This window comes from Nelusetta ayraudi, unplaced genomic scaffold, assembly GCF_046127955.1.
Source record: "Nelusetta ayraudi isolate G7.1 ecotype Tasmania unplaced genomic scaffold, CSIRO-AGI_Nayr_v1 ptg000075l, whole genome shotgun sequence".
Taxonomy (NCBI): Eukaryota; Metazoa; Chordata; class Actinopteri; order Tetraodontiformes; family Monacanthidae; genus Nelusetta; species Nelusetta ayraudi.
In genome coordinates this window covers 1442977-1469695 of record NW_027466125.1, presented here as the reverse complement: position 1 = coordinate 1469695, position 26719 = coordinate 1442977, and the positions used below count along the sequence as shown (strand labels likewise).

At 43.4% G+C, this 26719-nt stretch overlaps 3 protein-coding genes across 5 annotated transcripts in view; 1 reads left to right on the top strand and 2 right to left on the bottom strand.

The window, feature by feature from the left end:
- Positions 1 to 1041: 1041 nt before the first annotated feature.
- On the top strand, positions 1042 to 2567 carry LOC142899768 (DNA damage-inducible transcript 4-like protein). Its single transcript, XM_076043536.1, has 2 exons — positions 1042 to 1329; positions 1873 to 2567. Exons 1-2 carry the CDS (start codon positions 1146 to 1148, stop codon positions 2322 to 2324), a joined length of 636 nt encoding a protein of 211 aa, XP_075899651.1. The 5' UTR covers positions 1042 to 1145; the 3' UTR covers positions 2325 to 2567.
- Positions 2568 to 2949: 382 nt separating this feature from the next.
- Positions 2950 to 19466, bottom strand: brd8b (bromodomain containing 8b). Of its 3 annotated transcripts, none has more exons than XM_076043527.1 (19): positions 19370 to 19466; positions 18069 to 18165; positions 15474 to 15543; positions 15332 to 15381; positions 15095 to 15217; positions 14913 to 14993; positions 14665 to 14729; positions 14304 to 14470; positions 13987 to 14181; positions 13773 to 13866; positions 12721 to 12899; positions 10942 to 11425; positions 10292 to 10329; positions 9999 to 10198; positions 9153 to 9245; positions 8056 to 8124; positions 7651 to 7936; positions 6023 to 6067; positions 2950 to 4119 (listed from the first exon to the last, which is right to left on the bottom strand). In XM_076043527.1, the coding sequence occupies exons 1-19, from the start codon at positions 19386 to 19388 to the stop codon at positions 4060 to 4062; spliced, it is 2415 nt and encodes an 804-aa protein (XP_075899642.1). In that variant the 5' UTR covers positions 19389 to 19466; the 3' UTR covers positions 2950 to 4059. The 3 variants fall into 3 exon arrangements, with proteins under 3 accessions (XP_075899642.1, XP_075899643.1, XP_075899644.1); XM_076043528.1 differs by having other exon boundaries at positions 12721 to 12863; XM_076043529.1 differs by lacking the exon at positions 6023 to 6067.
- Positions 19467 to 22707: 3241 nt separating this feature from the next.
- Positions 22708 to 26719, bottom strand: part of gpc4 (glypican 4) — a 32642-nt gene continuing 28630 nt past the window's right edge. The window contains exons 4-9 of the mRNA XM_076043357.1: positions 26212 to 26377; positions 25001 to 25131; positions 24768 to 24914; positions 24494 to 24618; positions 24173 to 24345; positions 22708 to 23912 (exon numbers count right to left, since the gene is read on the bottom strand). Coding sequence (XP_075899472.1) covers positions 23695 to 23912; positions 24173 to 24345; positions 24494 to 24618; positions 24768 to 24914; positions 25001 to 25131; positions 26212 to 26377 — 960 coding nt within the window. The 3' untranslated portion in view covers positions 22708 to 23694. The remainder of the gene's footprint in view (positions 23913 to 24172; positions 24346 to 24493; positions 24619 to 24767; positions 24915 to 25000; positions 25132 to 26211; positions 26378 to 26719) is intronic.

Here is a 26719-nt window from a genome sequence, read left to right as displayed (position 1 = left end):
ACAAAATTAGATGAGGCATTCTGGACTGTCCAACTTGTCTGGACTTGTCTTATATGCACAGATACATAACAATTATTTATCACGTAAATTATCATGTAAATTGCTAGCAATTAGATTGTACCTTGTTATCCAAGAGTATATCCCACAACTGTGAGTAGATAATTACATGTTTGTTAAAATATATATATATATATATATTTTTTTTTTTAAACACAATGGTGTATTGGCCTACCTAACCCAGAGGCCAGTGGATTTCAATACCAGCTTTTTCCACTTGAACTAGTGGATAGTAGGTACTTTAGACTCAGATATTAGAGTCTAAAGTAGATTTTACAGCCTACAATAGATCTCTAAAATAGATACCTTTCGAATGATATTAAAGTGAAAATGGGTTGGTCTAAAATATTGAGTGCAGTCAGTGTTTGAGAAAAACTTAAACATTGTTAGTCTTGCTTCTAATCATTTTAAACTCATCTTTGGTAAAGATAAACATTAGAATAGGGGGTCACCTTAAAAAGTGTTTCAGAGCTCATGATGTTGAAGAATAAAAAGTAAACAGCAAATACAAAAGAAACAAACAGTTACATTTACATAATAATCATTTAATCTAGTTTTAAGCCCAATTAATAATTTACCCAACAGTCCGGCGACTTATTTTCTCTTTATATTTAAACATGTACGAGTCTTTCGACAGCTCAGGGATTTTGTTTGAGTGCATCGACTAAAACCTTTGGATATTTGATATGACGGCATTACCAATTGAAACACATCCAGAGAGGGGGGGAGCTAAAAGTTCTCAGAGTAATACATGAAAGCTATCATTTCCTACTGAACATTAACTAAATCCTCCGCTAACTCCAGAGGACGTCGTCCGCTTTCTTTCTTCTTTCCGTCTTTCTTTGCAATTACCGGGTTTGTTGCGTGAGCCTGGAAAGTTCTCGATTGAACCGGTTAGCCCCGCCCATCCCCCGGCCGCGCGCCGGCTCAAGCTGATGCAACTCGACGGCGCGCGCGCGCCCTCCGACTATAAAAGCCTCGCGCTGCTCGCACCGCGTCGCTCTCGCACAGCTGCATCAATACATGGAGAACACACAACACACCGGGCGCTCGGAGGAGACATCGGAGTTTCACAGCCAAGAATCGGGATGGTGTATAGCGCGGCTCTGCTCTTCGGACACGGAGTGCCCGCCTGGTCGGAGGACGAAAGCGTCGTAGCAATGATCGGGAAGTATTTCTTCCAGAACTCTTCCTCCTCCTCTGGCCGGAGCAGGGCTCCTCCAGCCCGGCGGGGCAGCGTCGAAAGTTTCGATGAGAGCGAAGGCTCGTCTGGTGAGTTGGTGTCATTTTATAACAATGAGAAACGTGTATGTTTCCCATTATTCCTATTATTTTATTCTATTTGAGTTGAAAGAGCCGTAGAGGCTGTAAGTTTCTCTTTCGGGGATTTTCTGATGTAACTCATCAGGTTCTTGGATCAGCTGAGCTGTTCACACCTCCTCCTCCTCCTCCTCCTCCCCCTCTCAGCTGCTCACACAAAGGCTTCCCTGATCATTTGTGTTTTCTTGTACTTCAAAAAAATAAATAAAATGAAGTTATACTACAGTTGAGACTTATTGAAGAATTATTTATTTTGCTAAGCACAAAAATAAGATCATTTTCAAGACTCAAAATCTTTTCATCAAAATCTTGAGGAGTTTCTCAGCTTTCACGCACAGGAGGAAAACCCTAGAAATAAACATGCAACACACATAAATTAGTAAAAAACATATAGAATACCTCTATATTTACAGAAATGATATGAAATTCCAACTTGAGGTTAAAGTGTCTACAGACTGTGCGTTGCGACTCACTGTGAATCTCCTCGTCCCTCAGTTGCCCCCTCGGACGTCTGCTGGGAGCAGGAGGAGCAGCTCCTGCAGCTGGACGTGACTCGGCGGGTGGAGCGGTGTCTGACCGAAGCCAAGGCCTCGGCGCTGCACTGCCAGGCGCTGCTTCTGCCCAGGCTCATGAGCACCCGGGTGGGCCTGGACGTGGCGCGCTGCTCGGCCGACGAGCCCTGCGGCCTCCGCGGCGCCTCCATCAGGCTGTACGTGGAGCGCCGCAAGGACGGGCTGAGGCCGGCGGGCTGCATCTCGCCCGACCCCAGCGTCACCCCGACCTTTGAACTCTCGGTGGTGTTCCGGGCCGACGAGGAGGACGGCTGGCCGCACCTCCTCAGCCTGTTTGACGGCGGCGGCAGGGTGCTGAAGCTGAGGCCCGAGTACCGCCTGGTGAAGAGGAAGCTCTACTCCTCTGCCAGCCCCGTCGTTCACGACTGCCGGTGAAAGACGAAATGAAAACCTTGACCTGCAGTTGAGCGTTGTTCTTGTTACCGTTGTGACAACTCACTGAAGGAAGAAAGCGTTGAAGTGGCCGATGTGACTGCAGAGTGTTAGCATGGGATGGTTGTTAGTCTACACTGTTAAGAGTTGTGTATTTTTTTTTCAAAGGTGAGCAGGTCTTGTTCCTTCCAAGTGTGCTGTACTTATTTATACGATGTTAAAATAAATTTTCTACACCATTTGTAATACACCTGTGTTTGTTTTCTGCACCGGTCTGAAGAGAAACACATCTTAAAGGTCCAGTGTGTGAAATGTTTAAGTTAACCCGCAAGACAGTGCGTTTTGTATTTAGGGACCACCTGTTGGGACTATGTATATTCTTATATATGTATGAGAACTGTTCTAAGGGTAGGAAAACCTACTGACTTCTCTCGTACTGCCAGTATATGCTTTTATTCATGTATTTATGGGCAGTGTGTTGGTTGGTTTTACCAATATAAAAATCATAAATCAAGCCAAATTCTACACACTGGACTCACAAACGGACCGCCCGTGAAACAGAAACTCATCTATGAAAGACGTCCACGTTGGATGAGGTCATCGGTTAAAGTAACGGCACGCGTGTGACTTTGAACTTTACAACAAATAGGTTTTATTTAACAAATGTACAACTAGACACAAAAACTCACCAGCAGCTACCCAAACACAATCCATCTCACGGGTACAAAACATGTTGTACGGCTGCCTAACACGCCACGCGATGCTCCCCATGCTAATTTGTGTGTTTTAGCACAGTCCGGCTCCATCCTCGATGGAAAGTTGGGAGGCATCGAAACTATTCCAGCAATGAACAATCTTAATGCTTAAGCCCATTAAAAAAAAAAAAAAAAAAAAATACAAATAAAAATAAAAACTCAGTAAATTATTTTACATCACTGCAGACTATAATACAAAGAAAAAAAACAATATACATATACATATGTGACAATATATTTTGTTGAGTTTCTTTTTCAATGGAGTTTTTTTCTGTGATATGAGAAAAGAAGCCGACGTTGATAATTTATCGGGCGAGCTCCCTTCAGATAATAGCGTCTGAAATTCCTGCTTTGTAGTTTCCATTTATCCTCACGGCTGCCGCGCACACCGGAGCAAAATATACACACAATTGCGACCTGTTACCATCAAACATATTTCCTCAAGATATTTCAGATGCCCAAATGTACTTGAATGCCACACACACACACACACACACACACACACACACACACACACACACACACACACACACACACACACACACACACACACACACACACTATAAAAAACAAAACGTGTATATTTTTTGCTTTGTAAAACAGTCAGCAGACATGTAAAATCAGTCGGTTAATGGGCCTAAAACAGTTAAAAAAAAAAAAGAAAAAAAGAAGAAGACATTCTTGCGCTTCACTTTCAACAACTAAACGTCACCAAGCCAGTAACTCTTGTACATTTTTGCCAAATGAGTGGAAAATTGATTTGGATTTGCTGCAATTTCCAATTCCACTGATATACTTTTTCCTCGCTCGCACATGCACAAGGGGTCTCAATGCAGCCACGGCTCGCCGCCGGCTAACCACACTCATTCTATCCGTCTGATAACTGATACCCAAAAAACTCTTTTTTTTTTGCTGGTGTGAAGTGAAATCCCCCCTCTTTTTGATAACAAAAACAAACAAACGCAGCGCTCTGCTTTCCTCCATTACTTTTTCATTTTCAGGTCCGCCTCCATGGCACTGCGGCGCCCTCTAGTGCCTCCGTCCTACATCAGAGTAACAGACAGAGAGGGAGGTAGAGAGGGCAGGGAGGGAGGTGAGAGAAAAGTAAAGTAAAACAAAAAAAAAGTCAAAAAGAAAGAAGTTAATACAAGAGCGGCAGGGTCAAAGGTCAGCTGGATTGAGAAGGGAGGCCGTGTGGCCGGCCCTCTCACGCACGCACGCACACAAATAAATCATAATGATGATGATGAGGGGCACACGGTCCACTGTGGAAGGCGTCCTCCGCAAATGAAGATGAAGAATTAAACGGAAAAAAAACACAACAAAATAAAACAAAACGAAAAAAAGACTCAAAATTTTGAAAAGAAAGAGAGACAAGCAGAAGAAAGAAAATTAGGGCATGCAGACACAGAGGCACAAGAACAGGAAAACAGAAAAAAAAACAGTGAGGGGCCATGGAACCGGTGGAGGCTCGGCTGATGACAGGGACCGGAAGCCTGCCCGCGTGCGTGTGTGTGTGTGTGTGTGCGTGCGTACGTGTGTGTGTCTTCATGTGCTTGATGGCAATACTGTGGTGAACTAAATCAATAAACAAATGAATAAATCAAAGATACCAACACAGGCAGATGTGTGTGTGTGTGTGTGTGTGTGTGTGTGTGTGTGTCTGTGTGTGTGTGTGTAGTGAGTGATACAGAGTTTTTAAAATGTTCTACGCCAGTGGTTCTCAACTGGTGGAGCCTCAGGACCCACATTTTTTTCTTCTTCTTCTCCTCATCACGAAGTCGCGATCCAAATTTATGCCACGGCGCTCAAATCTATTCCACCAAGATAAAAATGCTAACCCACTTTCTATCATGTCATATACATAGATAAGTTATTGAATTGAACTGTGTGTCTTCTGCAAAAAAAATAATAAATCCCTGTTTTTTTTATTCAAAAAAATTAGAAGAAAAAAAAAAGAAAGAGGAACTGCCCACGAAGCCGCGAAACAAACAAAACCGCTCCGAGGCCCACTTTTGGGTTGAGACCCACCAGTTGAGAAACAATGTACTGCCATTCCATTCATACACACGTACTGGAATGACTTTTATTATCTAGTGCTTCAGGGGCACTAAAGCTCAACAGATTAATGTTGCCGGGAAACATGTTGATCGTCTCGTCCGCTTCACTGTGCACCAATCAGGTGTAAGCAACATTTGAATCAGCGTCAGGTGACCGCTGGGCCGTTTTTGTCGCTGCACTCAACATCGTTTGTTCAAAAATAATGGATACAGCTTATTCAGGATGACTGCGAGTGACAGGATCACAGTCAAATGAAGTTGTATTGACATAAACTTCATTATTTCAGGGAACAATTATGAACAACAAATTAAGAGTTCAGTATTTGGATACAAAATTAACACTTTTTTCCTGTAGGATTCGCGGTCTGACCTAGTTTGCTGTAATTACATGAATTTTCTGTAATTTTCAAAGATCTTGGATTATGCACAAAAATTATCATTATTATTATTAATATTATTATTATTATTATTTTTTTAATTTATTTATTTATTTATTACTTAGTTTTCGCCATAAAACAGCATATTTAGCCCTCTGGCTACAGCTTCCTACAAAATTGCAAAGTTCTAGCTTTGTGCTTAAGCACATACTTTCTGAAATATAAATCCAACCAATGAAGTAAAGTTTGGACTTTTCTTATGTCTGAATGTGCACGGAATATTCATGGAAAACATGTACCAGGGTTTCTCCACAGTTCGGGACGTTCTATGAATAATTTCCAAATTCCTGACTAAAAAACATTTTCCCACTGCTTAAATATAGAGACGGTGACAGAAAGACGGTGCGTGTTTGTGCACGTGTGCATGTGTTTTTTTCCCCCTTCGAGACAATCGTGTGCAGACAGTAGCCTGGTTCTGGTGGGATCGGAGGCAGAACCTGAATACTTACAAAGAGAGATAGAAGGAAAGCAGGAGAGGCCATTGGGACACTGTCCTGTAGGAGGACAGACATGGGAGTGAGAAAGAGAGAGAGAGAGAGAGAGAGAGTGAGAGAGAGAAACACACACAAGTGCGTGAGAGAGCAAAAGGTTCATACAGGTCTGCGTGGAAAAAGTGAAAAAACGCTGAGGAAGACAGAGGAGCAGAGGGCAGCCACACACACACACACACACACACACACACACACACACACACACACACACACACACACACACACACACACACACACACACACACACACACACACACACACACACACACACACGAGCAGTCCAGCAGAGCTCGCTGCAGGGAAACTAAGCAAAGGTTGGAAGATACAACATAAAGAGAAGATGAAGGAAGCTGAAAAAGGATCCGGCAGGAAGTGTTGAAGGCTTGAAGATCAGTCGGTCCTGAGCCTGACGAGCCGGCCCGGCCGAGGTGAGGGCAAGAGTTGCACGTCTAGACTCAATGTGGACACAAACATGTCAACATTCCCTTCAGATGGATTAGCAAACGCGCTTCGGTAAAGGACAGGAAGTGAAAAAACAAAAAAAAAAACAACAAAAAAAAAACTTCATCAAGTCCTCGGGGCGTCGTTAGAGCTGCTGAGTCACAAGTCATTAGTCACAGATTTCATCTTCATTGGAAAAAAATAACAATAGATGATTAAGAGAAAAAGTTTCAACGTATAATTTTTACTTCTACTCTGTGGTACTGGTAAGTCGTACTCGTGACAGGGAACACACTGCATGTTGAAAATCAAACTGTGGGGTCTGGAACTGAAGTGCATTGTGGTTAATTGAACTTAAAAAGCTGATGACACAGCCACACGTTTCAAAGTGAATATAACAACAAATCGAAACATTTTTTTATTTGGATAAAAATCTTTCTGTTTAGAAATCAGGATTCGTCTATTTTACAAACTAACGATAGAGTAAAAGAGGAAATGTGACCAGCTCAGTCCACATCACATGATTTCAGTTCCAACACCAACACAGATGCTGAGAATTTCTGCTCCTCCTCTGGCCTCCTCTTCACTCCTCAGTGGGGTGACAAGGTTTAAAGGTCCAGTGTGGAATATTTAGGTTGACTTGTGATTTTTAAATTGGTAAAAACCTAACACACTGCCAATAAATACATTAATGAAAGTATTTTTGGTTTTCCTACTCTTAGAACGGTTGGTATTACATGTATATAAAATACTATACATAGATCTAGGGTCTTGCTCCCAGTTAGTTGCCATCTTGCACCACCATATTTCTAAGGAAGCCTGGTGTGGACAATCCAGTTGCCTGATTTAGGATGATCGCTCGAGTCCTTAAATAAACCAACGAAGACAGAGCTGGACAAGGTATCCAGTTTTGGGTGCGCAGGCTACTGTAGTTCACTGGCAAGCTCAGGAAGGGGGAGGGAGAAAGAAAAAAGCTCTAAAACGTAACCACTTGAATTCACTATTTCTTCTTTAAAATCTCAGAATATTACACACGGGACCTTTAAGTCGGACGGAACGGGGCAGGAACCCAGTTGGCCAGTTTGCTGTAGTCGGACTCTCGGTTAGCAAAGGGTTTTGGGGCAGAGATGCAACGTCTGACCCACCTTCTCGGCCGGCTCCCCCGGCTTCCTGTTGCCTTCCCTGCCGCGGAGGCTCTTGGCGGAGATGGCGCTCTCGGAGGTCTGCATGATGAGCTGCGTGGCCAGGAACTGCTGCACGTGCTCCAGCACGTCGCGCTGCATCTCCAGGGCCATGTGGTAGACGTCGTGGTCCGACGAGTTGTACATGACGGCGTTCTGGAACATCAGCATGATGTCGCGCTGGAACTCGGCCGTGGTGCGGATCACCCCCGACTCAATGTTCTTCTTGATGGCCGACAGGTCCATGGGCCTGAGGGAGTGGGGGGGCAGTGAGAGAGAAACCATAAAGTCACCCAACAAAGTTGACATGACGTCACTCAATCTTCCTTCCTTCCTTCCTGCTAATGAATAAATGTGCACGTTTCTCACCTGTGCACGATGCTGTGGTAACCAGGTGCGATGTCGTCTGACACTGGTTGCAGGAACACGCTGGCATACCTGAAACATATATTCTTTATTTAATTCAAAAGGTCCAGAGTATAAAATTTGGCTTGAGTAGCTTGAGCCGTAAGAAGAAAAAAAAAAGGCTATTTGGTTTGCCTACACTTAGAACGGTTCTCATATACTGTATATATTAGAATATATGGAGAGCAATAAGGGGCCCTGCGATGAACTGGCGACTTGTCCAGGGTGTCCCCTGCCTTCGCCCTATGACAGCTGGGATAGGCTCCAGCAGACCCCCGTGACCCTGACCTCGGGACTAAGCGGGTATGGAAAATGAATGAATGAATGAATGAGAGCAATAAGGGTCTTGCGCCTCGTTAGCTGCTATCTTGCACCACCATTTGTTAAGTAGGTGGCCTGACGGTGCCCTTAACACGAAAACACAGTGTCAGGCAGGCTTCCTTAAATACCAGGCTTCCTTAAAAATGTTACACACTGGACCTTTAAATGAACCACTTCCCATTGGAAATAAAGGTGAATCATTCGTGTCATTTCTGCCTAAATGTAACCTTTCAAAAAATACTATGGTTTTTATTTGCTTTAGTCAAAGAGCGAGAGACGCTAACGCTGCTCTGTGTAGATCAGTCCACATTTTGAGAACTACACATCCAAATATTTAACAGCGGTGACACTAAAACTATAAATATTATGCATGAGGTCAGATCCTTGAAATGCTTCTGGTTTTAATGGCTGATTCATCTGTTTAATATTATATTAATGCACTCTTCAAACACAGGGTTTTAACTGATGGCCAAAGATTTTGGCCAATGCTAACATGAGTGGGAGGCTAAAGACAAAGACAACGACAAAGTGATGCAGTGGCAGGAAATACAGTAAAGTGCTACGGGTTTTATGGTCCAAGGGTTTCTAGACACGTTGCAATTACCCAACATCCATCAATTAGCACCGACTCATTGCTTTGCTTTAGTGTCACACTGCTAGATTAAATTGGACAGCTCGTGCCTATTTTAAGATTCACAACTCATGTCATTTGCTGTTGAGGGACTCGGCAGCAGCTCCACCTGTGGTTGGCAGCGGCTCTCCACACCAGCATGATGGCTTTCTTCCAGATCTTCTGAGCCTGGACGGCCTCCTGATCCTCCCCGCACGTCGATCTGGAGGAGCAGCAGAGGCAGCGGCGGCAGCAGCAGCGACGAAGGGGAACGAGCAGAAGGAAGCGAGGACGAGGAAACAGGAAGAAGAAAGAGAGAAATCACAAGGGGAGGCGAGAACAAAAAGTGCATCATGTTAGAATTAGAATTTTGATGTCAGCAGGCAAAGACTTGCTTTAGCATAGGAGGGAAAAAAAAAAGCCGGTCTAGATGTGATTCAGAGGTCACCTCGTGATACTCGTGCCCAAGCATCAGCGTAAAATACTCAGCTGATTTTCACATCATGAAACCACTGACCTTTCTTTTTTTTCAGCCAAACGTATAATTTTGATAAACTGGAACCAACGTCAACCCAAATTGTTTTACCATGGAAAACTGGTATGAGGACTTCACAGATTTGCCATTGATGGAACAAGTTGCTCTAATTCTCCAAAATGATGTCATTCCCGATGAACTTCATGCTGCCTGGAATTCTATTAGATCTTGTCGAGAGAAAGCTTAAACAAATTATGATTATTATTTTTCTTGCTTCTCTGTAATATTTTTTGCCAGCCTCCCCGTCCCCCTTTTAATATTTCTGGTTTTGTCTCTTTGTTCCCTTTGTTTTTTGTTTTGCCTTATACCATTATGGTCCACGTCTTTGTTGTTATGATCATAAAACGTGAATTAAAATTTGAAATCTACAGCTGCGCTGGAAGCAGGAGCAGCACGAGGTCAGAGCTCTGAATCCTCCACCAGAGGCTGGTGGCCACGTACAGTTGCGAGGACGACGCCGGGCTGCTGGCCAGCGAGTCGGCCGTGTAGCGCTGGGACGGCGGGCCGTAGCCGTCTTCGCTCTCGCTGGCCGCCCGCTCCACCTCCGAGAGGTAGGGCCCCTCCCCCTCCCCGCACTCCTCCTTCAGCTCCATGCCTTCCTCCGGGTCGGCCTCGCTCCCCGCCTCCTCCTCCTTCACCTCCTGCGAGCGGCAGGAACACGAGCGGGAGAGAGTGAGAGCTCTGAGGCAACAGGACGGCTGCAACCTGAGAGGAGAAGCTGAGAGCGGCTTTACCTTGGACTCCTTCCCCGACACGGAGCTGTCTTCAGAGTCTGAAAAATTAAAAAAAAAATGAATAGAAATCATTTACTTTATGATCAGCCAATTTGAATAACAAATTAATATCAGTAAGGATGTAATATAAATTACATTTACATGAAAAAAATTTAAATTAATAAACCAGACCAGGCAGGAGGAACAATATGAACATCAATGGTGAACAAATGTTTTTACATACCATAATTTCACCACTAACACATCATTATATTCTTCAGATTTAAAATAAACCATTTTATACTTTTTAAGAGATTTTTTTCAATACAGAAATACTAGACTGATTGATTGTGTGTGTGTGTGTGTGTGTGTGCACGCTGCATGACGGTTCAACCAGAGACATAAGCGGGATTTGGAATTCTCTGGACATACATAACAGAAGCGACATTTCCTTAACAAGCGACACAAAGTCAAAAAGTCAAAATACATTTCAATGAAAACATTAAATGATAATAAAAGGCCAGAGTCATTTTGAATAACTTGTACAAAAGGTCAAAAATAAAAATCAAATAAAAAGATGTTAAGAGTATAAATATTATTATGTATAAATATTTCTCTACCATTTCTTGATATGGTCATGGTCTGTGTGTGTGTATTTGTTCTTCACCCACCTAAACACGGTGGGTTGGGCTCCGGCTGACTCCACTCCTCTCCTTCACTCTTGACGGTGGCTTCACTCGTCTCCTTCAGCGCCGTTCCTTCCTCGGCAGCCTCGCTTCCCGCGGGGACGTCCTCCGAGGTGGCGGACGAGGCCACGTCGCTCCCCGCCACCTCCGGACCCTCGCAGCTGCCCTTCAGCTCTTCTTCCCTTTTGCTTTCCGGCTGGTCGGGCACCTCCACGTGGGGGACGGTGGGGGCGGCAGCGGGGACGAGAGCTGGCACGGCGGGCACGTCCTGAGGGGTCGGCGTGGGACTGGGGTCCTGGACGGGCGGCGGTGGTGGTGGTGGTGGCAGCGGCGGTGGCGCTGGATCAGTGGCTGAGAGTTCCTGAGTCTCCCAGGGTCCTGGGAGGGTGTGGTCCGAGGCCGCCTCCTCACAGAGAGACAGAGCAGCTTCCACCGCTGCTGCATCCAGAGCCTCCACAGAGTCATCCACCTGGGGAGGGTGGGGGGGGGGGGGGGGTTACAGGAGGGCAGAGAAGCTGAGTTACTTTATGTCTTGACGCCATAGAAGGGATTCAACTCCATGTCTGTCCTGGAGTTATTGGAGCAGCCTTTCTCAACTGGTCTTGAGCCAAAAATGGGTCAGGGAGCCGTTTTGATCCGGTCTCGACTTTGTGGGCATTTAAAAGTAAACAAATAAATAAAATAAAAATAAAAATCGAATATATAAAGAAAATGTTGGGTGTTTACCTAGCATTCCATGGTAGCACTACGTCGATTCACGAACACCTTATACGCCGACACCCCGGAGTCTCTGAACCGTCACGCACCGCAGAGAGGAGCTCACAAATAACGTCGAGGACAGATACTTCGCTGATATTTTTTTAAATTACATTTTTATTTGTTAATTAATCATCAGCCTATGACCAAGTAGATTATAAGATTTTTCGCAGGTCGGAAAATCATGGAACAAGCTGTCTTAGCAAACGATATTTCACTGAGGTAAATTGTACTTCACTCAAAACTGCCGTTTGAACTGAATTGTAACACTCTTTCACTAATCAACTGTGTTATTTAGGGCATATTCATTCAATATTTAACTTGGAAGAAATATGTTTCATTTGATAAACTGTGATAAACTTTTCATATAACCTTTAAATCATGAATTAATATACCTCTGATATTTTTTCGTGAAAATATAACAACTATGTCACAGATGCAATGTGTGTCATTATTTTTGATATATTTGGTTAAAAATGTATACTGTCAGAGTACAATAGTGTAACAGGTATGAAGATTTAAGCTAGTTGGGTCCAAAATAGAAAACAGAAGTCCAAAATAGGTGGTGATAATAAAGAAGATAATCATGACTAATGGAAAAGATAATCGATGGATTAGTCGACAACAAAAATAATCCTTTGTTGCCGCCCTACAGGACGCACATTTCAATTCAACAATTTTGATAATTTATTTACCAGACATGATAGAAAGTGTGCTAATGTTTTCATTTTAGTGGAATGAATAAATTAATTTGAGTGCAGTGGAATTCATTTGGGTCGCAACTTCATGATAAGAAATATCACATCCATCTGTCCATTTTCAATACCCGCTTCTTCCTGAACTGTGTAGTTCAGTCAGACACCACGCCTGCCAACCCCCTCATTTACAAAAAAAAAGAAGCACTGATAGTAGCCATATGTGCTATTGAGTCGTCTACAAATAATAATAGTTAGCGAGATCTTGATTCATGTCTGAGAGAAATCCACAAACAAACACATGGCGATGCACCTTCTCCTCTATGATGGCAATGATGTCTCCGACCGTCTCCAGGTCCAGCTCGTCCCCCATGTAGGACACCGCCACCAGGTCCTCTTCCACCAATCCCGTCTCCTCAGCAAGCTCCGCCTTGACTGCGGCTTCAGCCTCGCCCTCTGCAATCACAACCAAGTCAATGGCTGGTCTGCATACTAAAAAGAAAAGAAATATGGTAACTTGCTAGCTCTGAAGTTGCATTTTATTGAACATTGAATTGAAATGAATGGAATTCAATGAAAAGACTTTTCAGAACATCGAAATTCAGAGTGCAACTGCACCAGGTACACGCAATAAAGTCAACGAAACAGTACACAGTGAAATACAATCATTTGAAATGCAACAATTTTAATTGCAGGATTTAAAGTGTAGAGCATCGAGGTGCTCATGTTCAAGAGGGGAGCAGGTTAGCGTTTATCTAATGCAGTTATGGCATTTGGTAAAATGCTGTTTCTGAGTCTGGAGGTTCTGGATTTGATGGACTTATAGAACATGCCAGAGGGTAACAGTTTAAACAGATGATAACTGGGGCTGTGTCATGTCCGTAACAATGTTTTTGGCTCTTGAGAGAGTGCAGATGTTTGCAATCAGTACATTTACATGCAGAGCTTAATGGGAATAAGCTCATAATTCGGTTTTCTCGTCGTCGGACTTCTCTCCTTCTCTCCTCGAATTACTGACGGGAATGCGTTCTCCTCCCACACACTAGGGGGCGATATGAGTCTTTTCAGCGCGTTAACTTCCTGTTAACCTCTTTCGTCGCACAATAACAATACAAATATAACAAATATAATATTGTAAATGAGCGCTATCTATCAGCAGTCTACCTCTGTGACAGAGACAGCATAATCGAACTCAGGCAATAATTTGGTTTTCTTGAGTGTCATGTAAACGTACTGGCTGTCTGACAGAGAGGAGGGGAGGGCAACCGATGAACATAAAATATTTGTTCCGGTCCAAGCAGCCTGATGAATGGCTGTGATTTGGGGGAAGTCGACTCGGTGCACAAATTAAGTGGCTGTGAATACCTGTGATGACCTCGTGGCCAGGCGCTAAGGTGGCGACGGCGGTGGCCGTCTGGACGCCGTTGGTGAGGCTCCCAGTGGTGTCCCCCTCCCCCACCTGACGGCACAGAACAGAGGAGGATCATATCAACAGGTGAATTCATGAAATCCTTTTTTTCTGACAATTGGATGGAGATGGAACTCCCTCCCCTCTCACTCTCCTCCCTACCCCCCTCACCAGTCTGGGGCTGGCAGAGATCAGGTTGCCCTTTTTTAGCAGCTCCGACAGGAGCGGCGAGGGCGGGGGCGTGGCCTTCTGAGCCATCAGCCTCTTTTGTGGCGAGTCGTCCACTAATGACGCCAGAGCCACGTCTTTAGGGGGCGCTGGAGCCGAGGTGTCTGTCGTGGGCAGGAACACACCCACCCCTTGTGCCTGCAGCATAAACAGAGCGGACTTCATTGCAATGCTTGACGCACAGAGAGGAGCAATGAAATCCCCAACCGTTTCGCTCGATGAAGCAGTTCAAAACGCTTAAGCTTTGCCAACAGTCGTACCACTGAATGTGTGGTGGTCTCTTCAGAGGAGACGGCCCCCGTCTCCATGGGCGCCGTGGGGACTGAGGAGTCAGCCTGGGGGTCTACGGTGGGGGAGTTAGCACCCAGGGGAGAGCGTACGGTTACACTGGGGAGACGCTTGGGTGTGTTTTTCATTGCCTGCCGAGCTGTTGTGGTGGAGAGCAAATACATTCAATTGTCAAATGTGTTTGGAATCATTCAAACAGTTGCAGCAGCAGCCCACAAATAAATTGAGATAGACATCATGTGACACAAACAAAAAAAATAACAGACTGGTAAGATTTTTGACATTTTTTCAGTCAGAATGCTTAAGTGAAACAAAATCTCTTTCAGCACTTACCTTGGTAAGCCGCCTCTGTGGCTTTCCTCTTTTGCTCTGCTTCTTCTTCATCCTGCTTCTTCTTCCTGATAAGAGAAGAAAAAAAAACATGATAAAAGAAACCCCTTTTTTTTCACAACATCAATGTTGGCTTAGTTGGAGTAATAGGATGGCGTGACCTTCACCTTCAGGGTATGGACAATAAATTAATATGACAGTTTGTAATAAATACATCAACTTGGTTTGTGTAAATGTAAAAGGTGTCGTACTGTGTGACGTCTGTCCACAGGTCCTTCAGCTGGGCATCCATGTGACCCGTCTGAATCAGATCCACCTCTTTTTTCAACTTCCTGTCATGGAAGGAAACACACACACACAGTGGGGTTGAATATGAAATCTACCGATGCGGAGTATGTGTAGTGTAGGTTCTCTTTCTAACACATGCACACACCGGTACTGTTCTTGTGTGTCTCGCAGGAGTTTCTTCAGTTCCTCTATTCTCTCAGCTGTTAGCCGCCGAACGATCACGTCTTCGATGGTTTCCACTACTTCTCCCTTTTCACCGCGCTTACGTCTGGAGCACAAGGTGGCACGAACAGAGCAAAGCAGAGCCAACGCATCAATATAGCGAACAACTCAAAACCTTTATAATTGTTTGGTATAAAGCTGTTTGTATCTGAATACTGACTTTGGTGCTTCTGTGGCCTCCAGCAACTCAGAGTATTGAGAGGCACAGTGCTGAAAAAATAGGAAGAAAGTTTGAGTGAATAAAATGTTTGGTGTTTAAGAGAAAAGACAAACAACATTATATGAAATTTTAGGGTTCAAACCTTCTGTGAAAACCAATCAGGTGGACGGCCAGATTCTGAGAAAGGCTTAATGGCTCGACTCACAGAAACCCTGGAAGACAAGACGAACCCCCTCAGAACTTTGGGCTAACAGAAAAAAACTACCAGATGATAAAAAATGTAAAACATAAAAATAATTCATTTGAAAAAAAAAAAAAAAAAAACACCCAAAACAAAACAAATCTGGGAAACATATAGAAATTCAGCATAATATTTTCCTCTGAATTAATTGACAGTTTAGTTTACAGCAATGAACCACTTGGACAACACTATTTTTGGGGTTTCAAATGACGTGTTCGAAAAAATAAATAAATACATACAAAGCTACCAACACAAAGCACTATAGCCCAAGTCTGCCCTCTAGTGGTATATTTACGTTAAATGCAACACAAAGGTTTCTCAAAGTCAAGACAGCACAAATATACTGAAATAAATACAAAAAAATACACAGAAGAAAAAAAATGCAGGTTCATAAGCCAAGACGTATATAAAGTTGTAAATACATACAACTCCAACTCAATATTGCGTGCAAAGAAACTGAAAATTTGAAGATACAAAAAACAAACAGTAGTGTAGTCTACGTCAGCGTTTTGGCTTTACACGATCACGATTTTTGAGCAGATCACCGATCAGTGAGCTTAAATAAACCGATCCCATCACGTGAGGAGCAATATTTAAATTACTTGTTTATGTACTGTTGTGCGACGTGTCTCTGAGTGCGTGTGTCATTGGCAGCTTAGTGCGTGATTGGAAGTAAGTGAGTTTGTGTGCGTGGCAACGAGCGGCCAGCAGAGGCGCTCCCGCCACCGTGGTGCCCAAGCGGGAGGAGAAAGAAGCAGCGCGCGAGAGAGCGCGGCTGAGTGCATGAATGGTAGCGAGCCACTTACAGTGCGGAAAGACAATAAACCCCTGTCTCATCAGCAACACGTCCTCCTCCTATCTGTGTGTGCCACCGCTTCAACAAATGTGGGGGTCATAGTTTGTTTAAGGGAATTAACCCCGAAGGAAGCACGGTACTTCGGCCCTGGAGAAGACGAACCTCCCCTGTGTCTCCCGACCACGGTCCGGAACGAAATCAGGAACGGTTAACAGTACTTCTTATACGTATGTGCTGTTTCCTGAGTATCAATAAAGATGTTTGCTTTAGCATCCGTTTCGCTCCGTTTGCTTCCGCTGCGTTTCTTGAACTCGACATGCTCCTCCGTGTGTATCTTTTCCTAGTGCCTGATTAAATTTGTCGTGTTGAAATTTTTTGCCGACGTTCCCCCGCGAGGTACTGTAGCGTTGCATATATTACAGATAGCTTGTGCTATGTCTGTTTCTCTCACTTTGAAAAACTTCCACACCTCCGACATGTTTGTTTGTGTCGCCCATGGATGTTGCTGTCGTGAAGATTCAAAGAAACTTTATTGTCAGTCACACAGCGACAGTACTCAAAACAGGAAGAGGCACGAAGACGAAAATGAAGTTTTTTGAATCATGAATCATTAGCTCTCGGATACAAACAAATAAACATGTCATTTACATTGGAGTAAATGAGACAGATTAAAAAAGTTTCAACACGACCGGGACGTCATTGATGGGATCGGTGATTTATGACATGACGCCCGATCACGAACATTTCAAAAAAATGCCAAATATCGGCCGATCCGATATAGCCGATATGATCGGTGTAAAGCCTAGCGTTTTCAACCTTTTTTGAGCCACGGCACATTTTTTACATTGAAATAATACCATTGGCACACCACCAAACAACAATATCAAAAATGTACACTTTTTACCCTTATAATGACAATATAGTGTCTTCATTTATTTATTCACACTCAGTGTGAAACCTCGACCTGTTTTGATGCACACAAAGCTGATATCCCAGGAACTGAGGGAGGAAAATAGGCTTACATTTCTTTTAAACAGTCACACCACAATGGAATGGTATTTTTTTTATAGATCAATTAAGTGAAATTGGATAATTTTTCAAGGCATAGCTGACAGTATCTCATGGTACACTAGTATGCCGCGGCACAGTGGTTGAAAAACACTGGTCTACCTGATACGCAGGTATACGCTGTATAACCACTAAAAAAGGTTCCGAATTACCCTACAACCACTAAAAAATGTGCAAAGATATGTATTAGTATGGTTTCTATGACACAATGTTCACTTTCCGGTTTAAAAATGTGATTAAAAGGGATGTTTAATTTTCTGATTTTCTTTTGCGAGGTCAGCCTTTGCTTTTGTGCCGCTTTAGAGAATTTATTTGTATTTGCACCACTTCACTGCACGTGATTGCTTGTTTTGAAGTCGCTGCGGCCGGACAGATGTGTGGAGGGGGATTAGAGTATACAACGGGAGGAGGGGAATATCAGAGTATATCCGCTATGACTACCCGCTAAACTAGACTACACCACTGAAAAAAAAGAAACAACAAACACTTATTGTCTTATGGTTGTGTGTAATGAAGCAATGAACATTTTACTTTTGGTAAAAACAAGACAAACCTTTACAAAACTTTCAGAAAACTGTACTGCTTTTCTAAGATGCAGAAAGGTCAACTGAGTTAATTAACTTTGACTTTACCAGTTCTGGTCACCACTCCTCATGACAGAGGAAGCCAGGCACAGTTTTTCCCGCACTGACCAGGGCTCCGTAGGCCCCACATTCAGTATCTTGTGTTCTGTGAAAAAAATAAAAATAAAATAAAAGGCAAAATTTAGACATTATCTAAAATAAAAATAGAAAAAATAATAACATTGACCTCCGAAGAAGATCTAATGTTTAAATACGGCGCAATTAAATCAGGGTAACTAACTTTTATTGGCAAAAACCAGGTTATTTGGTCCAGCAATGAGATACTCAAACGACACCCGAAGTTTATTCAGAATTGCCTCATAGTTTCATTCAAAGTATGCCTCCTCCTCCATGTATACAAAGTTGTTACATATTATCTATAACCAAAAAAAGAGAGGCCTCTTAGAGGTGACTCAACATGTTTTATTATGGCTAAAATAACAAACAATAACAATGACAAAGTTTCAATGGTGAAAAAATATCTTTGAAATATCTGAAATGAAACAATAATAGAAAGTAACTGCTCTCTTTTGAAATCTTACTGACAAATAAATTGAATAAATACAAAAAATAAAAATAAAATCACATTCATAATCATACCTATGCTGCATGAGCAAATCCAGCTTTCAAAATATAGCTCTACCAAAGTTTTCAAAGAACTGATGTAAATAGGATATTACTTATTTCATAACAAACAAAGAAAACCAGGACAGTTATCACTTTATGAAAAAATAAAAATAAAAATACTCGGGACGCCCAGGACGGGACGTGAAAACAGGACATGCCCTGGGAAAACAGCACGTTTGGTTGACCTAAATTAGCTCCCACTCATCAGTACGACTAAATGATGCAAACATAAACAGCTGCAAATACAGACGCCGTGTGTGTATAAAAGACGGTTTGAGGGTTTTTAGTTTGCAAACTACTGTTAGCCGGACTGTTGTTACCGAGAGGCTAGCTCGCCGAGGCAGATATTAAGGGTTTAAAATATCATCCCCTGTCCTCACAAAATCTGGGGCTGAAAAATAACATTTCAGAACACAGATTTAAATACCGCAGTAAGATACTAAATAACACGAACGTTGCGTAAGCAAGCATAAGGAATACTTGGTTAGCTTAACAATGCTGATTACGGGGGACACATTCACGGGACACACACGACCACACCGTCCAGGGTTTAATAAAAATAAAAAAACACGCTATCAACTAAAGTTTAACTAGTTTATTCCTGTTCACTCTCTAGTCATTTTGAATATAAAAATACTCAGGATACAACCTAACAAGAATATGAGAAGGGGGGAAATACTCACTGCCGATGCCGCTCGCCATTTCTTTTGTGATGTTGTCGGGAACACAACTTCCGGCGGACTCATTTCAATGGTACACCTCCCGTCACGACAAAAAAAAAAACAAAACAAAAAAACACCAAAACAGTTTCACGTCTACGATTTTTTCCCCCCGCCCCATTTGAATAACACAGGCAAGGACTAAAGTAATTCTAGAAATATACTTTTGATATAGATGTTTGTTATACTTTTAGTTCAGACTTTTTATGTCGAAAAAGATGCATTGGCTCCATTTACCACTTAAAGCAGATCACACTTATCAAGGTAGTTAAAGACTCTTCAGAGCTAGGGAAATTCAACTATTCTCGATACACTTGATCTAATTGCCTCCAGTTATGACAATGTATGCCCTGTAACAAAAAAAAGTTATAGTAATAAACACCAACATTTAAATATCAATAAAAATAAATAAACTCATTTAATTTTTATGTAATATCAAAATGTTTGAGCACGGACCCTTACAGCTGTGAATTACAAAGGCGAGCCACTGGGAGTCAGCAGAGATAATAAAATCTCTTGATTTGTGAGCAGAGGCAATGGGGTGTTGCAGCAGCAGCAGCAGCAGCAGCAGCGGGTATGTTTATCCATTCCCTTAAACAGGAAGTCCTCCAACAGTCACCCAGACAGCACTCCAGTAATTGAAGACTTCCTGGCGGGACACAGGAGCTCTGTCTGTCTCATTGTGGGTGACCGCCAGGCACAGCATTAGTTCCACTGCTGCCACTCCTGTCCTGATTTGAAAATGGGTGTATGATATGGGGGCCTTGCTACTCTGTGCTTCCTTTAGAGCAGTTGCCCATCACAAACCACATGAATGGTGACCGTCCTGGAGTGTATAAGCTACTTGGCTATCATCAAAAGAATCCATACTCATTTTCCTTTTATGTTTAAGTTTTTTGTTTTTTTGTTTTTAATCAAAAAAGCATGTCTTGTCTAAAAACATGACTCTTCAGGTTAACATTAGAAATGGTTTCAATCAGTGTGTGTAACTATCAAAAAGTCTAACTAACTAACTATACTGTTGACCTGGCACCAACATGTGCCACTGTAATTAATATTAAACAATCGTTTCTCAAAAACCCCTATAATCTGATAATTTCTTGTGAATTAAATCAGGTCCTCTTTCAGAATTACACCCAAGAAGAAAAAGCCAACTGGCAAACACTTTTGTAGTGCCGTGAAGAAGAAGAGGAGGAAGAAGAACAACAACACAACAGTTTAAATATTGGCAGTCTTTATTTCAACAAGACTACGAAATGTTGTTTAATATACATTGTTTTTTTCTCTTACAATTTAACATCTATCTCGTTTTTTCCATAACATTTAAAGATACAAGTAAAAATCTGGTGAACTGTTACCGCCTCTTTTAGAGACATCTAAAAAAACGGCTGCTCTTTATTTACACTCTTTTCTTTCTCTCTCTCTTTTTTTTTATAAAAACTCTTTTCAGTCATTCACTCGGTCTCTCCTCAGGAAGTGAGTCCCTTCTGTTCTTGGGGGCCACTGGGCTTTTTTTGCGTTTTCACACCAGGAGGAGTGAAGTCGCTCGATGAACAACATCCCGCTGCTGGAGCGACTCCTGCCAGCCGGGGAAATGTTGCTGCCCTGGCCCGCAAGCACAGACATTTACCACCATCACCCCCCAAAAAACATTCCCTCCCTCCCTCTCATCAACCCCTCATCTCCCCCACCCTCTCCCTCCCCCGCTGACTCTTTGGGAAGTTTGGGTGTCTTCACAACTCGACAGAACGCCTCCTCATGTCGCCAACTTACATGCACAAAGCCCTTGTAGAAATGTTGGAGGAACACACGCAAGAGGAACAAAACAAAAATAAAACACAAAAACAAATTCAGAATTGAACCATTCATTGAACTTTACAGTTATGCCTGGTCAAGAATTTTTTTTAAATGTATTCTTTTTCTTTCTTTTCTTTTTTGTATTTCTTATTACAACGCTGCACCAAAGCGTTTAAAAATCACTTTCAATTGAAAACATTAACTTTAAATAGAAACAATTTTGAAGCCAAACAAGGAGGAGAATAAATGTTTGGACATTGTTCTGAAACGTTACACCGGCCAACCTGCAACTCTGTTTTTTCTTATTTTTTATTTTTTATTTTTTTAAAATCACATTGCATAAACGATAAACGTTCCCCTCAATCTGTTCAATTTAATCCGCTGGATTAACAACTGTATTGTTTCACTGCAAGTATGTATGTAGGTAGGTTTGGCATTAGAAAAGGCTCTTCTAAACTGAGGTTCTCTGATAAATGTCATTTGTAAAAAGCACGTTTTCAATTATATTAAAGTACATGCACAAGTTACCAAGCGCGCACTGCACACGGTGGCGGCGGCAGCAGCATTTCAAGAGATGAAATGGCCACACAATACCACCCACCTGATAATCCGTTTACGATTATCTCAGTTGCGCACGTCAGATGGTAACTAACTCGACAGACACAAATCACCGAACATCTACATTCTTCTTTCCACCTGCAGCAGGTTTTTGCGAGACGTGTACCGAGGTGAACAGAAAGAGATCAGGCACCATCGTAACATTGCATTCATTTTGGTATTTTTTTTTTTGTGACGATACTTCAAACACTCTGAGATGTGAGGATAACCACGGTGCAAAATGAGGCAGTCCATACTGACACGGAGAGGCACACGTGTGTCATGTCAGGAGAGCGATTGGCCAAAAAACCAAAAAAAACAAACAAAAACAAGGCAGAAGAAAAACAGCCTCAACATGACCAGGAAAGTGCCCCGAGTGTCTGTGCACGTCGTCCTCTTTGAACCAAACTACAACTGACAGACAAATGCACTGTAGTACCTAATAGATAACTTCATACCAAAACAAAAAAGCTAGAAATGCATAAAAACCCTGTATTTAAAAAAAAAAAAAAATCACCTTTACTTGATTCCATTTGATCAAAACGATGTCTTTTTTGTTCCTCCTCTCTAGTTAAATGTGAAACTCTCAGGACTTAAACCAGTAAGACTGTGTGGAGTCGGATCCTCGGTGCTGAACTGAGCTTACAGTACCAAAAAACACAAGCACAAAAAAGGCCCCGTGGGAGTCGTCAGCCTTGACCTTCCTCAGGGGTCAAAGGCCAAAGGGAGGGGAGAGGGGCGGCCCTCAGTCACCATCATCGTAACTCTTTATCAGGCACCTTCAACTCAACGGAACGAGATTGCATCAGCAACGGGGAGGGGAGGGAAGGGAAGGGAAGGGAAGGTAAGGTAAGGTAAGGAAAGGGAAGGGAAGGGAAGGGAAGGGAAGGGAAGGGAAGGGAAGGGAAGGGAAGGGAAGGGAAGGGAAGGTGGAGGTGGTGGTGGTGGTGGTGGAGGAGTGGGGGGCAGGATGTACGACCATACCACCAATGAACCGCTTCGGCAATTAGAAGAGGAAGCAAAGTAGAGTGAAAAAGGTTTTGGATGCACAAACATTCAATGCTGTGCTTTGGGCGCAGCTCGAGTGAAGGATGAGGAGTTCATCCTGTAGCAGCGGCTGCAGATGATGAGGAGGATAGAGGAGCAGGAGGAGCAGGGAGGGAAAAGGACCCATGAGCTCGGGACTCTTCACGGATCGAGGATTTGTTTAGCTTCAAACTATCAGACTAGCTGACGTGGAAATGCACCAGACGCAAACATTCACAGTGAGCACATTCGCAATGTGCAAAAAGAAAAAAAAGGAAAAGAAGAAAAAAAAAACGACTTATTACAGACTGTTAAAGTTCATAACATTGGAGGATTTCTCGATTATTGAATAAAGAGGAGAAGGTTGTCTGACAAGTAAAAGCCATTTTCCCAACACGGACCCAACTTTGCATTTCCTGTCTAAGTTTTTTTGTTTTTCTTCCTCCCTCCCCTCCACACAGTAATCACTACAGAAGGCACCGAGATGAATGAGGGCGTTAAAAGTGTCACACGGCGCATGTTTGCTATGCTGTCAGCAGAACCACAGTGTGGCTCAGCTACGGCCATGAAGAAGGAAAATGTCCACTGGGCCAAACTGGGGCAAGGTGGGGGGGAAACAAAGAGATGTGTTTCTGTACACTGACGTCCTTATAAAACATACAAAGAATTAAATGTGAAGTTATTGAGATAGTAAGAAGAGTCGCCCCCACCCCTCCCCTGAATGGCGTAAAAAGTCCAAGGTCCTGAAGGTTTGTCTTTTCAAAGTCTCTCTGACAGTCGTCCCCTCTCCTCCCCTCCCCTTCGCTCCACTCAGTCATCCTTCTCTTTTCCTTCTCTTCCTTCTCATCTCATCCCAGTCCGACCAGTCTTTATCTCCAGTGGGGGGCCAGCAGGGCCAGGGCGGCGCCGCAGAGCGCCAGCACCAGGCTGCCCTGCGAGGCGGCCGAGCCACCCTCGGGAGTCATCACTGGGTTGACCCGGGGTTTCTCCGGGTTGGGCGGAGTCGAGAAGTAGATGTCCCGGTCCGACTCGCAGTCGGAGCCCTCGCAGCCGCTGCCGCTCTCCTCCCCGCCGCTGCCATCCTCATCTACAAAGACACAATTTTTTTTATTTTTTTTTTTAAAAAGGCACCATGAGTCACATGACAGGAAATGAGAATGATGTTGGTTATTATAATTTTTATTTATTTGTTTTATTGTAATACTACTCCTACTTCAACTACCACTACTACGACTAATAATAATAATTTATTCTTATATGAAAATATCTTATAAGAGTAATTCCTCCTCTTCTTCTTATTATTAATTTTACTTGAATTATTCTTAAATCGCTGATTGAAGCCCTCACCGCTCTCGAAGGAGATGTCGTTGCCGCTGTGCGCCGCCTTGAGCCAGCTGGTCATCTCCTTCAGCACGGCGATCTGACTGCGGATGACGATGTCTGGCTTGGTGATGTCCACGTCCACGTCGGGGTTGGACACCTGGTTGGCCAGTCCGTTCCCAATCACCACCGACTCGTACCTGTTTTTGAAGAGGGAACAGGTTTGAATACAGAAAAAAAGGAGCTAAATGAAACTGTACTTAAGGTTCTGGAGGTGTTAAGAGTGTGTGTGTGTGTGTGTGTGTGTGTGTGTGTGTGTTTGTGTGTGTGTGTGTGTGTGTGCCTTGCCTGCTTTTGGCTGTTCCGTTCCAGCACTCGTCTCCAGGGGCGATCCTCTCACCCGCGCACACCGTCTCCGGCAACGTGGACCAGAACTTCTTTGCGTGTTTCAGCTTCTTTTTCACGTCACTCGTCTGCAAGGAGGAGGAGGAGGAGGAGGAGGAGGAGGAGGAGGAGGAGGAGGAAGAAAGCAGGTCAAGCACAAAGTCCACCACGGCTGTCTCCGGGATCTGAGCACCTTTTCTTTCTTCCTTGAGCTCTGGGTTCCATCAGCACTACTTACCAAGCGGTCGAGACTGGTGCCAGCGGCGGTGGTTGGCCGTGCGTCGGGACTGTAGGGCCGGAAACGGCCTGCGAAGGTGGTCTCCTTCAGGGAGCGCGTGGAACGGAAGGCTGCGCTTTGTTTTGGTTGACCACATCCATGGAACACCTGAGAGAACAACAGGGCTCGGTGAGTTTCTTTACTACAGAACAAATAAAAAATAAATACATAAAAGGCAGCGAGGTGATACTGACCTTCTGTGACACCTGCATGCTGTTCTCCTGCATGTTCATGATGGCGTCGGAGATCTTCACGTCGATGGGATCCATGACCGACTCAAAGTTGAAGGGACCCTCCAGCCTCTCTGCCAGGCCCAGCATGGCGTCTTAAGTGGGTAATATTTGGAGATTTGAAGAGGAAACGGCAACATCGAGTGGTTACATTTAGACTTATATATATACGTATATATATATATATATATATATATGTGTGTGTGTGTGTGTGTGTGTGTATGTATGTATGTATGTGTATATATATACACATATATATATATATGTATATAAATATATACTGTATGTATGAAAGGTTGGCAAAACCAAATTACTTTTATCGCACAGTGATAATACATTTTTATAAATGTATTTATTATGCTTTCACCAATATAAAAATCATAAATCAAGCCAAAGATTACACAGTAGGCATTAAAAAAAAAAAAGTAGTACAGCTATTATAGCACAGCTACTACCACATGTCGCCACTAGGGAGAAGCACATGAGCATCGGATGTGATGCGACCCAGGCGCAGAGGTACAGAGGAATGAGATGGTTGTGCAGTCAGAAGCAATAAACAACCAACTACCAAGAAAGTGCAAAACACTTTCTGCTAAAAATCCCTTCAAAAATCCAAACCTGGCTCTACAGAATCTGGGAATTGGGATACAACAATGAATGTGCACAGCGGCTGGAATGTAAAGGGAGCTGATCCGAGTGTGTTGATACAACACAAGCGCTACATTCATCCTGTGGGTCACAACATGCACAGCTTGTTACAGCTCCTCCCACTCTGACTTTAAGAGACAGTCGGGATATGTTTGTACATGACCTTTTTTTTCCTTTCAAACTTGTCCTCGCATTGAAGACTGAACACATTCTGACTGAACTGAAGTCACCAGGGGGAAAAAAAAAAACATCTCCACTTAATCACTGCTTTTCTCGACATGTCACACTGTTATTTCTGGACCTCCAGGGTAAAAAAAAAAAATATGGAGGGATCTATAAGGAACTTTGTAGCAAATTAGATTAGATGGTCTCATTCTAATGTTTTGAGTGAAAAGAGGGCCTCAGCGTCGACAAACAGCAGATAAGCCAGTTGTATAAATATATTCCCCCTCCTTATCAAACCAGGTCTGAATGGTGCAGAGATTTGCCTCCGTTCAAAAACACACGCGCACACAGCGACTCCTTACCCAGAAAGTTGTTCCACTCGGCGTCCAGGTCGGCCTGGTTGGCCAGACAGCCGCGCATCACGTTGAGACAGTAGTTCTGGCAGGGCTTGAGGGCCACCTGGCCTGAGCAGTAGGGACAGTAGAGCATCTTCATGGCCGCTCGCACGCAGCTGGGGGAGGCGCTGACCTGCAGGGAGAGGAGGAGGTGGAGAAGGAGACCAGTCAGACTGTTGTCACTGCACACGAGACAGGCTGAAAATCTGAGAGGCATGACCATTCATTTTATGAGTCAATTTTGCAAGAAAAAAAAGTCTAATCTAATCAGATACAAATCATTGGCTGAGGGCGGTAAGCGTGCCGTTCCAACAGAGACAGATTTGTTTATGATATCAGAGCCGGCATAATGGAAAAAAAGTTTCCAGGAGGATGACGAATGAAGAGGGAGGAGGGACGGACGAAAAGAACAAGATGAAGTCATTCGCATTATTCTCAAGGAGTCGATCTTTCTCTCTTAAGGCTCCTGCCCACC